Consider the following 14,718-nt stretch of genomic DNA (forward strand, 5'->3'; position numbering starts at 1 on the left):
ACAAAACAATAAACATTTGTCACAGTAAGTATGTAGTTACTGACTCAAATCATATCTATAAGACATTAAGAGCAGTCTTTAGATAAAGTCATGTTTTATTAGCTTATATATTTATGTGACGATTTCCAACTTCAAGACAGTGTCAGACTATTGAATTTTTACCTTTCCATTAACAGCTCTTTCAAGCTCTGCTCCCTTCATTCATGTGGAGATTCCCAGCTTCAAGACTGTAATGACATCAAATAACGTGCAAGTAACATGTTTGGTCCACAGTGACTTTAATGCAACAATCACCTGGCTGATTGATGGGAAAGCTATGAAGGAAAGAGTAGACATAGAGAAAAACACAACTCATATAAACAGTAATCTTAGAGTTCCCTCGATTCAATGGAAGAAAGTGAAGCATGTAACATGCAAAGCAGAGCATAAGTGCTTCACATCTGCTGAGAAGACCATAAATATTGCAGGTAAGATGATACTACAACAGGAAAATCAGACATCTTATGACCAAAGAGCAATTTGAATAATTATTTTGCTTCATTTCATGATATTATCATCCAGGTTCTCCAGTTAATACTCCACTGGTAGAGATCAGGCGATCCCTTCCAGATCTCCTGAAAGGAGAAAGTGCTCTGTTCGAGTGTGTCATCAAACAACTGTCCTCACGTGACCTCTACGTCACCTTACAAGTCAATGATGAAGAAATACTTGAAAAAAAATATTATAATTTTGCTGAAGGCCCAGGCCTCGTTTCAATCAGTAGTCAATTCACTGTCCCTAATAGGTACTGGAAGAAAGACACAAAATTTACCTGCAACGTGATTCAAGGCTTTTCTGAACCTTTTCAGTCAAGGTCCATCAGCAATATTTTTGGTGAGGAGAGCTACTCTTGTTTCCCTTAGCGCAAGCTGATTTCTCTTTGTTGTTTTATAGTTTAATGGTTTCAATTACATAGACTAATTGATGCATTTATTTGTGTCTCTTTAGTGGACCCATCCATGGAGCTTCTTCTGGTCCCCAGTAAAGGTTCAGGATCACAGACTCTTTCATGCTCTGGATGGGGCTTCAACCCTAACATTACATGGTTCTCTGAGTCTCAGCAAAGATCTCCATCAACCAGTGATATCAGCATGGGTGTAGATGGACATGCCCGAGTGACCAGTCAACTTGTAATTGATGATTCTGAGTGGAAAACAGGGAAGATCTTCACTTGTGAAGTGTCTGACAGGTCTCTGAACAAAATGGTCAAGAAGGAAATGAGCCTCTGCTCGGGTAAAGCTATCACACAAGGAGTCAACTAAATCTATAAAATATCTGCTTTGTAGCAGTACGGGAGATGGTATATTTTATATGGATTAATTTACTTCAGATTTGGTCTTGTTATATAATTCTTTTCTTTTTTTTTCTACTTTTCCATTAACAGCTCTTTCAAGCTCCGCTCCCTTCATTCATGTGGAGATTCCCAGCTTCAAGACGGTAATAACGTCAAATGAGGTGCAAGTAACATGTTTGGTCCACACTGACTTTAATGCAACAATCACCTGGCTGATTGATGGGAAAGCTATGAAGGAAAGAGTAGACATAGAGAAAAACACAACTCATATAAACAGTAATCTTAGAGTTCCCTCGATTCAATGGAAGAAAGTGAAGCATGTAACATGCAGAGCAGAGCATAAGTGCTTCACATCTGCTGAGAAGACCATAAATATTGCAGGTAAGATGATACTACAACAGGAAAATCAGACATCTTATGACCAAAGAGCAATTTGAATAATTATTTTGCTTCATTTCATGATATTATCATCCAGGTTCTCCAGTTAATACTCCACTGGTAGAGATCAGGCGATCCCTTCCAGATCTCCTGAAAGGAGAAAGTGCTCTGTTCGAGTGTGTCATCAAACAACTGTCCTCACGTGACCTCTACATCACCTTCCAAGTCAATGATGAAGAAATACTTGAAAAAAAATATTATAATTTTGCTGAAGGCCCAGGCCTCCTTTCAATCAGTAGTCAATTCACTGTCCCTAATAGGTACTGGAAGAAAGACACAAAATTTACCTGCAACGTGATTCAAGGCTTTTCTGAAACTTTTCAGTCAAGGTCCATCAGCAATATTTTTGGTGAGGAGAGCTACTCTTGTTTCCCTTAGCGCAAGCTGATTTCTCTTTGTTGTTTTATAGTTTAATGGTTTCTATTACATAGACTAATTGATGCATTTATTTGTGTCTCTTTAGTGGACCCATCCATGGAGCTTCTTCTGGTCCCCAGTAAAGGTTCAGGATCACAGACTCTTTCATGCTCTGGATGGGGCTTCAACCCTAACATTACATGGTTCTCTGAGTCTCAGCAAAGATCTCCATCAACCAGTGATATCAGCATGGGTGTAGATGGACGTGCCCGAGTGACCAGTCAACTTGTAATTGATGATTCTGAGTGGAAAACAGGAAAGATCTTCACTTGTGAAGTGTCTGACAGGTCTCTGAACAAAATGGTCAAGAAGGAAATGAGCCTCTGCTCGGGTAAAGCTATCACACAAGGAGTCAACTAAATCTATAAAATATCTGCTTTCTAGCAGTACGGGAGATGGTATATTTTATATGGATTAATTTACTTCAGATTTGGTCTTGTTATATAATTCTTTTCTTTTTTTTTCTACTTTTCCATTAACAGCTCTTTCAAGCTCCGCTCCCTTCATTCATGTGGAGATTCCCAGCTTCAAGACGGTAATAACGTCAAATGAGGTGCAAGTAACATGTTTGGTCCACACTGACTTTAATGCAACAATCACCTGGCTGATTGATGGGAAAGCTATGAAGGAAAGAGTAGACATAGAGAAAAACACAACTCATATAAACAGTAATCTTAGAGTTCCCTCGATTCAATGGAAGAAAGTGAAGCATGTAACATGCAAAGCAGAGCATAAGTGCTTCACATCTGCTGAGAAGACCATAAATATTGCAGGTAAGATGATACTACAACAGGAAAATCAGACATCTTATGACCAAAGAGCAATTTGAATAATTATTTTGCTTCATTTCATGATATTATCATCCAGGTTCTCCAGTTAATACTCCACTGGTAGAGATCAGGCGATCCCTTCCAGATCTCCTGAAAGGAGAAAGTGCTCTGTTCGAGTGTGTCATCAAACAACTGTCCTCACGTGACCTCTACGTCACCTTCCAAGTCAATGATGAAGAAATAACTGAAAAAAAATATTATAATTTTGCTGAAGGCCCAGGCCTCCTTTCAATCAGTAGTCAATTCATTGTCCCTAATAGGTACTGGAAGAAAGACACAAAATTTACCTGCAACGTGATTCAAGGCTTTTCTGAACCTTTTCAGTCAAGGTCCATCAGCAATATTTTTGGTGAGGAGAGCTACTCTTGTTTCCCTTAGCGCAAGCTGATTTCTCTTTGTTGTTTTATAGTTTAATGGTTTCAATTACATAGACTAATTGATGCATTTATTTGTGTCTCTTTAGTGGACCCATCCATGGAGCTTCTTCTGGTCCCCAGTAAAGGTTCAGGATCACAGACTCTTTCATGCTCTGGATGGGGCTTCAACCCTAACATTACATGGTTCTCTGAGTCTCAGCAAAGATCTCCATCAACCAGTGATATCAGCATGGGTGTAGATGGACATGCCCGAGTGACCAGTCAACTTGTAATTGATGATTCTGAGTGGAAAACAGGGAAGATCTTCACTTGTGAAGTGTCTGACAGGTCTCTGAACAAAATGGTCAAGAAGGAAATGAGCCTCTGCTCGGGTAAAGCTATCACACAAGGAGTCAACTAAATCTATAAAATATCTGCTTTCTAGCAGTACGGGAGATGGTATATTTTATATGGATTAATTTACTTCAGATTTGGTCTTGTTATATAATTCTTTTCTTTTTTTTTCTACTTTTCCATTAACAGCTCTTTCAAGCTCCGCTCCCTTCATTCATGTGGAGATTCCCAGCTTCAAGACAGTAATGACATCAAATGAGGTGCAAGTAACATGTTTGGTCCACACTGAATTTAATGCAACAATCACCTGGCTGATTGATGGGAAAGCCACGAAGGAAAGAGTAGACATAGAGAAAAACACAACTCATATAAACAGTAATCTTAGAGTTCCCTCGATTCAATGGAAGAAAGTGAAGCATGTAACATGCAGAGCAGAGCATAAGTGCTTCACATCTGCTGAGAAGACCATAAATATTACAGGTAAGTTGATACTACAACAGGAAAATCAGACATCTTATGACCAAAGAGCAATTGAAATAATTATTTTGCTTTATTTCATGATATTATCATCCAGGTTCTCCAGTTAATACTCCACTGGTAGAGATCAGGCGATCCCTTCCAGATCTCCTGAAAGGAGAAAGTGCTCTGTTCGAGTGTGTCATCAAACAACTGTCCTCACGTGACCTCTACATCACCTTCCAAGTCAATGATGAAGAAATACTTGAAAAAAAATATTATAATTTTGCTGAAGGCCCGGGCCTCGTTTCAATCAGTAGTCAATTCACTGTCCCTAATAGGTACTGGAAGAAAGACACAAAATTTACCTGCAACGTGATTCAAGGCTTTTCTGAACCTTTTCAGTCAAGGTCCACCGGCTATATTTTTGGTGAGGAGAGCTACTCTTGTTTCCCTTAGTGCAAGCTGATTTCTCTTTGTTGTTTTATAGTTTAATGGTTTCTATTACATAGACTAATTGATGCATTTATTTGTGTCTCTTTAGTGGACCCATCCATGGAGCTTCTTCTGGTCCCCAGTAAAGGTTCAGGATCACAGACTCTTTCATGCTCTGGATGGGGCTTCAACCCTAACATTACATGGTTGACTGAGTCTCAGCAAAGATCTCCATCAACCAGTGATATCAGCATGGGTGTAGATGGACATGCCCGAGTGACCAGTCAACTTGTAATTGATGATTCTGAGTGGAAAACAGGGAAGATCTTCACTTGTGAAGTGTCTGACAGGTTTCTGAACACAAGCGTGACCAGAAATGTCAGTCTCTGTTCAGGTAAAGTGAAAATAGTATAATTGCCATACACATGAAGAACATAATAAGACGATGTAAAATTTAAATGTAAAATTTGGATATCAGACATTTTATAACTGCTTCATTGTTGTTGCATATTCTTTTAATTTATTTATATATTATTGTTTTTATTTTTAATTAATTTTATTTTTTTATAGCAACTCCATCATCATCACACCCAGTTGGGGTTTATGTCCAGGGACCACCACCACAGCTAACTGAGAACAAAGGACAATTGACTATTACCTGTCTTCTGGTCGGCCCTAATCTTAATGATTTCTCCATCACCTGGAGAGTAGGTGGCAACAAAATTCCTGATCAAGATGTCCTTACTAATCCCCCAGTGAGTCACAGCAATGGGACAGAGACTCAACAGAGCTTCCTTAATGTGTCAGCAGAAAATTGGGATGCATATAAACAATTTTCTTGTGAAGGAAAACATCTATGTTCCAGTCAGGGCAATGTAGACCATATAAGCAAAAGCAAAGGTAATGTTAGAAATGTAACAAATCTTTCTAAACTTCATGTTCCTCTGGTTGTGACTGTATTTTTATGGTTCTCTTCCTTTTGTGTTTTTCAAGTCCTCCGTGAGCCAACAGTGAAGATAATACAACCAACTGCCTCTGAACTTTCTAAGTCTGACATCCTAACGCTTGTTTGCCTAGTGTCTGGATTTTTCCCTGCTAACATCATAGTGTACTGGGAAGAAGATGGCCAGACTCTCCCATCCTCGCATTACGTTCACAGTCCTCCATGGAAATACTCAGGGAGCAGCTCTTACTCTGTGAGCAGCAGACTAAACATATCCAAAACTGAAGACAAAAGGTCTACGTATTCTTGTGTTGTCAAACATGAGTCATCTAACGTGCCCGCTGAAGCTACTATAACTGATGTGTTTGGTGAGCTGCTGTTTAGCATTTAATATTTACCTATTATTTCCATTATATTCATTTTAACAAACTGATTAAAATTGATTGACTGATTGCTAAAAATGTTGTGGATATCTTTACAGCCTCAGTGATCTACAGCCAGCCATCAGCCTACTTGTTTCAGGGCTCTAATGAACTTGTGTGCCTGATCTTTGGCTTCAGTCCTGTATCCATTAACATCACTTGGTTTCAAAATGGAGACACAGAACTGCTGAACTACAACACTAGTGCACCCCACAGAGGCCCAGATGGAAAGTTCAGTGTCAAGAGCCACCTTGACCTGTCCCAAGTCAGATTCTTACCTGGGGTGGTCTTCACCTGCAGGGTGATCCATGCCAACACCACCCTGTCCCTGAATATATCGAAACCAGGTACTAGATCATTCACTGATTGATTTTTTTCTTGCACATATAAGGTCCTATTAAGTAATGTGAAGGACATGTAAAGTCCATTATTGTTCCAATCTCTTTTCAGCTTCTTTGTTAGTATAATAATGCCAAGTAAGTGATAAATAACCAAATTTATAAATTATTCACAGATACGCTGAAATATTGTAATATATTTGACAACATTTTGCATGCTGATGTGAATCAAGACACAGTTGAGGAAAGTTGGAATGTGGTTTTCACCCTCATTGGTTTTTTCATCATGGCCACCATATATGGTATCATAGTTACATTATTTAAGGTAAGCACTTGACATTTTATTGTTTAAAAGTAAGATTCCAGTCTAGCTTTTCATTTGAACCATGAAGATTATTATAATTATTGTTATTATTATCTATACAAGGGAGACAGGGAGCATAAAAATATGTACATGCACAATCATTACAGTATGATGCTGTGATGATTTATATTGTGACACACCATTCTAATCTGACATTCCAGTCTGTATTATGTCTATGTAGGCTTTCAGTCATCCATGTCATGATAGTCTAAAGAGATTGGAAAGAAAGCAACTTGACTTTTTTAAGTTATATGAAAAGGTTTCGCCTCTCATCCAAACATTTTTTCAGTTCTAAAACCAAACGATGGAGAGTCCCCGGTATTTAAACCTTGGCACAGGTTGTCCTTTACCAGCATTGCAAGAGTTAGCTCTAAATCTCCACCTAAAGGATAAAGATCACTCTTGGCAGTGTTGAGATCACACCAAGTGCCTAAACCCCCACTCACATCTTCCCTCAGGTGACCTCAATAGGTCATATGACTGGGCGAGGTCTCACAGTGGTTTATCAAAAAGCTCTGGTGATAATTACTTTTTTCACACCTTGGATCAAATAATGAGGCGCATGGCTAATATGGGTCAATGACCCTCTTAAGAGACAACACTCACTAGTGTTTAAATACCTGGAACTCCCCACCATTTGGTTTAACTCAAGAAGTCATTTGAAGGAGAGGTGAAACGTATTCACAAAACATAAAGGAGTCCAGTTACTTTCTTTCTCAGCTTCTAAGTCTGTATTATGACATTCCACTTGGTGCGTAGTTGAACTTTCAAATATAACAAACATATACGATTTTGGCTATTGAATAAAATACGTGTATATGTCACATAGATGTTGGCACTCAAAGTTCCCTGTGCAATGTTTAGGGAAATATTAGTCCACTCATCTAGGAGCACATAGTACAATAATAATAATAATAATAGTAATAATAATAATAATAATAATAATAATAATAATAAAAATGTTGTTTCTATTACACTTTTATGTATTTCAAGACAAAACAATACAAAGTTGTCACTAAAGGATTACATTTTCTCTCTCATTTTTTCTTTCAGACTAAATGATGATGTTCACAGGACGGCTCCTGTGTTATGACTGAAATGTGGAAATTCTGGGGGTTTTAACAGCACCTGTCCTGACTAGTTTGAACATGTAATGCTTTGTGTATCCAGTGTTATTAATTGCATTTTTTATGCTTTACAATTTTTGGCATTTGTGTTTTAGTTTTGTGCTAGATGTGACATGTATGTAAGACGAGTGAGAAAATGCATTAAAAATCAATAAAGAAAACGAATGACTAACTACCTTCAGTTCTTCTTGAATTAAGAAAACTCGCCTTACAGAATACAAGTAATGACACATACTAATATAAAACTGTTTATCTTTTGGAAAATTGAGTTGTGCACCATCATATTGCATTACTTGGATTTTCCACAAGAGTGAGACAAAGCTCCATGTGCAGTAGCAGCAATGTGGGTCCCACCTCTATGTGAAAACCTATGCTGCTCATAATTTAAAGCTGCTGACAGATGTGATGGGAAGGCAGTGGTGTTATGAAGAGGCGCATTCATTTGAAAGCACAAAGAAAGTTTTTGTAACTCTTCCTCTTTCCAGACATGCACAGAGTCAGTGTAAATCTGTGAACTCTGTCTTTGAGTGAAAGCTTAGAGTGGGTTTCCATGTGCATTTGTGTACCTTGTGGGTTTGGAGGAATTCACATTTGGGAGGAATGACACAAAACAAATTAAGGCTTACTATTGGTTACCTCTGAAATGATCTGGCAGTGTGTTGCCCCAATTGGCTGAAGACCCTGTGGCAGCCAGCCCAAATCTGTGATGCTGTTGCTGATGCCGGTCATTCTGCTGCCAGTCTAAGTGGCAAGGGCTCAGCAGCAAGGAAGCAGGGCACCATGCCCAGCAGAGTGCCTGACAGTGTCTCCATGTCTGACACCTCCACCAAACAACCTCCCCCCAGGTGCTTACCTGAGCCCTTCTCTGTTTCCTTACATACCAATGATGAATTTAAACCAAACATCCTACATGAGCTAATAATCCACCAGCAGAATTCTGGTTAGTCTGAGCAGGATGCAACATTAAGTGATGTGTTAACTGACAATCAGTGCAGTGGTGAAAAGAACATAAATGCTCTGTTCATTCAAAGGAGAAAATAGACATTTGTCTTTAAAAGAAATGAAGTCATCTAATGATTCAATTATCAAGCAGTCTGTGGTGCAGACTATCCTGTTTCCCCTATGAATGCACTTCTTAATAGGGGAAATAACAGTATTTATTATTCTAAAATGTATACATGTATATATTAAATTGGATTGTAGGATGGATTCTCAAAGCGCCAATTTGCAGACTATAAGAGGGAATGTACCCCCAACATTACCCAAACCACTTCCCTTTATCCTGAAGTCTTTGTGTCTCAGTATTTTATCTGCCCTTGTTATTGATGCTACAGCTTTGGCTTTATTCAAGAAATCCCACAGAGTGTTTTCTCTTATGAAAACAAATGATGACTACAGTAAATAAAGTAATTTCATACCTCAAATCATCACAGTGACAAAAATATGAATCCAGAGGCAAACACAATCCAACCATGAAAACTGCATCATGTCAGGGACCCTTCTCCCATTAAAACATGACTGGATCATTTACTGGAGGAAGCAGAGTGTTAGGATATGTGGTCCAACAACAGTGTACCACTGCACTCTGGTGGATGTAGTAATTATGACATCGGAAAAAATAAAGCTTACTGCAAAGTACGATGATGTCACAAGGAGTCCCATTGTCTGCACAGAGAAGTGGTCAGTATGGATGATTGGGGTTTAGAAACACAATAAATAAATTAATGAAATGAAATCATATCACAGGACATTTTCCACTTCAAACTAATATTCAACATGGCTTTGCCTCATAACCAAGTCTGCTTTTGATTTTTGCATTTCAGTTTTTTAAGGTCATGTAGGAACAAATTACTAATTGCTGAGAGTTTCCAGGTATACTGATGCTCTGTTTAATCTGTTTAAGTCACAGTTATTATCAAATTGTAGTAACGTGTGTGAAGGTCTCAGTGTCCAAAACGGAGAAAATACCTTTTTAGTCTAAAAAAAGAATTTAAAAAAATGCCCTCCTAAAAGCTATCACTATTCAACACTGGTCATAGAAAACAGAAACAGCAACAGGTTTATTGTGACCACTGTAGTCACGCTGACAAAGAGTCAAAGTTCCAGGTCACGTTTTTCTTTAACTTTAACTTGCAAGGATTTCATGAATTTCTTGAAGGAGTGTTCATCAAAATATGAAGAACAAAAACAGATTTTTAGTTTTAGTCTCCTTTTCTATTTAATAGTTATTTGTTCTATAATGAGTTAGCTAACATAAACTAATGTAAGTCTATAACCAGCAAGCAACCAACGAGGTGATGTAATGTTCTACACTGACACAAGTTGGCGCTAAATATGTTCTAAAAACGTTAAACACTTCTCTCTTAACTCAAGCTTCACAGACAGTGTTAAATCTGTCCGTTTTTTGACAGCAGGGCTCCCTGGTGTGAATCAGCCTTTATAGTTGTAATGTTTCATGTTTTCTTTAATGACTTCTGAAGTTTAGACTATTTCTCTCTTATTAATCATTCTGAATTAACTTCAATCATTTCTACCTCGAAACCATGATTATGCCATTTAGACTCCATTCCTACAAGACTGCTCAAATAAATTGCACCATTAATAGTGTTTAAATTCTAAATGAGGTTAATCTGTCTGTATTAAAAGGGTAGATACCACAGGCTTTTAAAGTGGTGGTAACTAAACCATTACTTAAAAAGCTCTTACTTGATTCAACTGTCTTATCTAATTACAGGCCAATCTCCAACCTTCCTTTTATGTAAAAAAAAGAAGAAGAAGAAGAAGAAGAAAATCTTGAAAGAGTAGTTGTAAAACAGAAAACTAATCATCTGCAGAGGAATGATTTACTTGAAAAGTTTCAGTCAGGATTTAGAATTCATCACAATACAGAAACAGCAAGTTATGAATGATCTTCTTATGTGCTCTGACTGTGGACTCATCTCTGTGCTTGTCCTGCTAGACTTTAGTGTAGCAGTCCATAACACTGACCACAATATTTTACTCCAGAAATTAGAACACAATGTAGGTATTAAAGGCACTCTGCTGCTGTGATTTGAATCATATCTATCTGATAGATTCCAATTTAAGCATGATAATGAGGAGTCTTTCTCAGACACAAAAGCTTTTCATGGATTTCCTCCAGGTCTGTGCCATGATTCAATAATTTTTCACATCATGCACACATTATTATGCTTTCCTAAACTTTAATAACTTAATATTATTAGAAAAGAGTGCAAACACTTTTATTGTCATGCAGATGATACCCAGCTCTATTCATCTATGAAGTAAGATGACACAGGTGACTAGTTAAACTACAAAAATCTCTTGAAAACATAAAGGCGTGCTGACATAAAAATCTTAGAAACATCATGTCTAATCAGATACTTACCTTAGATGGCAATACTTTTGAAAGGGGGCAGCAGTCGCTGTTTCATCAGGTAAGAATACCATTTCATTTCAAAGATCACTGCTTAAGTTGAATGAAATGTATTGTGTTTTCAACAACTTTACACTGTTGTTTACATGCAATGACCTTTGTTCATGTTCTGCATTTAAAATAATGTTCTGATGTATGTGTCGACTAACAGAAGAGTAAACTTATAATACTATTGGAGGAGGCTGATGGGCAAACTGCCTCTAAACAAATGTTGCAGGGAAGGATTCGGGCACTTGAAATGTCATTTCTATTGTTTTCTCTTTAATCAATTCTAAGTGAAAATGTCTGATGTATTGTATTTCTATTATGGTAGCTTAATGACTGTTGCCTTGTGTACACAATAAGCTAATACTCCTGTGAGCTATAGGGTATATGCTGTACACCCTACCTACTGGATTTTGTTGCATCTGCGTCTCCATGTTAATTTGTGTGTTTCCCCTACAGCTCAACACCGTCCAGGCAGCAAAAAAAGATGCATGTGCTCATTGCGAGCTTGTAACAAGAACGCTCTGCTGTCAAGGGTGAGCATTGGTTAACAATCGTCATGTGACTGATGCAAGCCAGATCCTTTTATTTGGGAAAATTGTAAATAATAGTTAAAAGTTATTGTTGGAGGGCACAGACTCGACCCGCAGACCAAAAAAGAAAATAAAAAGAAAAAATTAAAACGCCTCCAAAATACGGGTACTTGAGGCACCCAGAGTGCTGTGGTGATGAAGAGCATTAATAATCTTTTAGCTGAACTTTTATTTTCTAGAAATACCATTTCAACCTTGAATAGAAAAAATGCCAGGAGAAAAACGAATATTCAACAAAATATTAAATGGTTTGGTTTTAAAATTATTACTTTTTATGTATATCTTTGACATATATTTTGGCTTGCTGAAAGCTAACTACCTAGCTAACTTTGTTCTCACTTTAAATCTGTTACAGTGGAAATGGAGCCCTCCTTGCACTCCAGTGAGCACATCAGGCACCCCGACCCCAGGACACCAATCTGAGACAGAATTAGACATGGAGGTGGATCGTGAGTCTATCCCACTGTAACTTTACTGTATAAAGAGCTAACATCTCCAAAATGTCAGGAGTAGTTAGTTATTACAAGAAGTGTTTGTGAACTAAAAATCAAGAATGTGGGATACTGTTTGTCCGTGATTTGGAGAGCCCAGCACGTGCTCCCGATGCAGGGAAACTAATTTTGCAGGGGAGACCTACCTTGGCACTTGTGCAGGTGAAACCAAAGGGAAGACATGCTTCACCATATTTTCTAGTCTTTGGCTTAGAATGAAGTTGGTTTGGAAACATATTCAGCTATGCTTCATCTCCCGCTTTGCGTTTGTGTGGGCGCCCCGTGCTAGCAGTGTCCAAGCGTTTTGTTTTGTTTTTTCCCTTTTCATACCCCCCCCCCCCCCCCTAGGGGCGGGCCCCACACTTTGGGAAGCTCTGAGTTAAGATATGTCTCCATTGTATACAAGTTCTAATTTTACTTTTTGTCAGTGTGGTCTAAGGAGCTTGGAAAGAAAAGCGTCTGTACTTCTTTAAGTTGCTTGTTCAAGTCAGGTTTGTTCAAGTTCAAGCAACTTAAAGAAGTCCAGACGCTTTTCTTTCCAAGTTCCTTACAGTACGATGACCTGGATGACTGAGAACCTTCACAGACTTTTTGTCAGTGTCACTTCAAATTTGAATTGTGTTCATATACATTTGCTATAAAAATGTGATATTGTCAAAATTGTCTTGTTGGGCGACCGCAGTTCAGGGGGTTGGGAAGCTCATCTTGTAACCGGAAGGTTGCCAGTTTGATCCCTAGCTCTGTCTGTCTTGGTCGTTGTGTCCTTGGGCAAGACACTTCACCTACCGCCTACTGGTGTTGGCTAGAGGGGACGATGGTGCGATATGGCAGCCTCGCTTCTGTCAGTCTGCTCCAGGGCAGCTGTGACTGCAACTGTAGCTTACCTCCACCAGTGTGTGTATGTGAGAGTGAATGAATAGTAGAATTGTACAGCACTTTGAGGGTCTTGAAAAGCGCTATAAAAATGCAATCCATTATTATTATTAACAGACAGCATATTTTGGGTGATTTGATAGGATTTTATAATCTTCTGGGATTAATTACTGTTGAAGTAGACCTTTTGTCTATCATTAGTAGTTTAGCCTTTTTATACTGAGAACTAAGTAGATTCTGTGATACGGTGCTTTAGACTATTGGGGAAAGGGGACAACAGTCACTGTAAAGTAAACCATTTCAGGCAAACATCAATGCTGAAGTGGAATCAAATTTAATGTGTTCTTAAAAGAGTTTGCCATCAACACTGTGAAAGGAAGTTTACTAACTTTATGTTATTCTTTTATTTATTTCAGTTTTTTGTTATTGGTTTTTGTCCATATTCTGTATTTAAAATAATTTAGAAAATTATCTATACACTAATAAAATCTGGAACTTAAAACAACAGTAATATATATATAATAGCACTGACAGAGACTGATGAACAAATTGGGATTCGGGTCATTTGAAATGATAAACATTTAAAGGCTAAAGTCTATCTTTATCTGTCTATCTGTAATTATTATCTATCTTTAACTAATCTTAGGTGAAAATGTGTGGTTTATTATTGCATTTCCATTGTGGTATATTAATTGTTATTGTTTCCCCTTTCTTAGCCACTTCAAGTCCACCCACTGTGTTTCCTCTGGTACCATGTGGCACTGAGAGCGGAGATATGGTCACTCTTGGCTGCCTTGCCACTGGCTTTAACCCTCCTGCAGTGACTTTCTCGTGGAACAAAGGCGGCGCTGCCTTGACAGACTTCATCCAGTACCCTGCAGTACAAAAAGGCGATGTCTATACTGGAGTCAGTCAAGTCCGAGTGAGGAAACAGGACTGGGATACACGACAGAATTTCCAATGTGTTGTGAATCACGCTGCTGGGAATGCACAGACTGGTTTCGAACCACCACGTAAGCCTTATGCTTATCTTATCTATCTGACTCTAAGTTTACATGAAAGCTCTGTGAACATATAGCAAACAAAACAATTTGAATGAATTTGTACACAAATGCACAAGCTGATATTGTTATAGTCTGTAAGACTTATGTTAAGTCATTTAATTTCCTTTTCTTAGGTTATTTGAATTCTACATACATCAAATACATAATACATTGCTACAGTAAACTTATTCAGTGCACATTTGAAGCAATATTTCTTATGCCATGTGGTTCTCAGAGTGGAAATATGGTCACTCTTGCCTGTCTTGCCACTGGCTTTAACCCTCCTGCTGTGACTTTCTCGTGGACAAAAGGTTCCTACCTTTGGTCCTCCTCCTTGACAGACACCATTCACTATCCTGCAGTACAGAAAGGGAATGTTTATACAGGAGTCACTCAACTCTGAGTGAGGAGACAGGACTGGGTTGCAAGACAGACTTTCCAGTGTGCTGTAACGCATGCTGCTGGGAATGGACAGGCTTCTTTT

General features: G+C 38.2%; 1 protein-coding gene across 6 annotated transcripts in view; it reads left to right on the plus strand.

Moving 5' to 3' along the window:
* Positions 1-14,718, plus strand: part of LOC100709195 (uncharacterized) — a 1,346,887-nt gene that overhangs the window by 1,322,223 nt on the left and 9,946 nt on the right. For all 6 annotated transcript variants that reach the window (XM_025906577.1, XM_025906579.1, XM_025906578.1 and 3 more), the window contains 16 exons: positions 177-467; positions 562-873; positions 988-1,272; positions 1,424-1,714; positions 1,809-2,120; positions 2,235-2,519; positions 2,671-2,961; positions 3,056-3,367; positions 3,482-3,766; positions 3,918-4,208; positions 4,303-4,614; positions 4,729-5,013; positions 5,190-5,519; positions 5,613-5,930; positions 6,044-6,331; positions 6,499-6,647. In XM_025906577.1, the coding sequence (XP_025762362.1) occupies positions 177-467; positions 562-873; positions 988-1,272; positions 1,424-1,714; positions 1,809-2,120; positions 2,235-2,519; positions 2,671-2,961; positions 3,056-3,367; positions 3,482-3,766; positions 3,918-4,208; positions 4,303-4,614; positions 4,729-5,013; positions 5,190-5,519; positions 5,613-5,930; positions 6,044-6,331; positions 6,499-6,647 (4,637 nt within the window). The remainder of the gene's footprint in view (positions 1-176; positions 468-561; positions 874-987; positions 1,273-1,423; positions 1,715-1,808; positions 2,121-2,234; positions 2,520-2,670; positions 2,962-3,055; positions 3,368-3,481; positions 3,767-3,917; positions 4,209-4,302; positions 4,615-4,728; positions 5,014-5,189; positions 5,520-5,612; positions 5,931-6,043; positions 6,332-6,498; positions 6,648-14,718) is intronic.

Source organism: Oreochromis niloticus, linkage group LG4 (assembly GCF_001858045.2).
Source record: "Oreochromis niloticus isolate F11D_XX linkage group LG4, O_niloticus_UMD_NMBU, whole genome shotgun sequence".
Lineage (NCBI taxonomy): Eukaryota > Metazoa > Chordata > Actinopteri > Cichliformes > Cichlidae > Oreochromis > Oreochromis niloticus.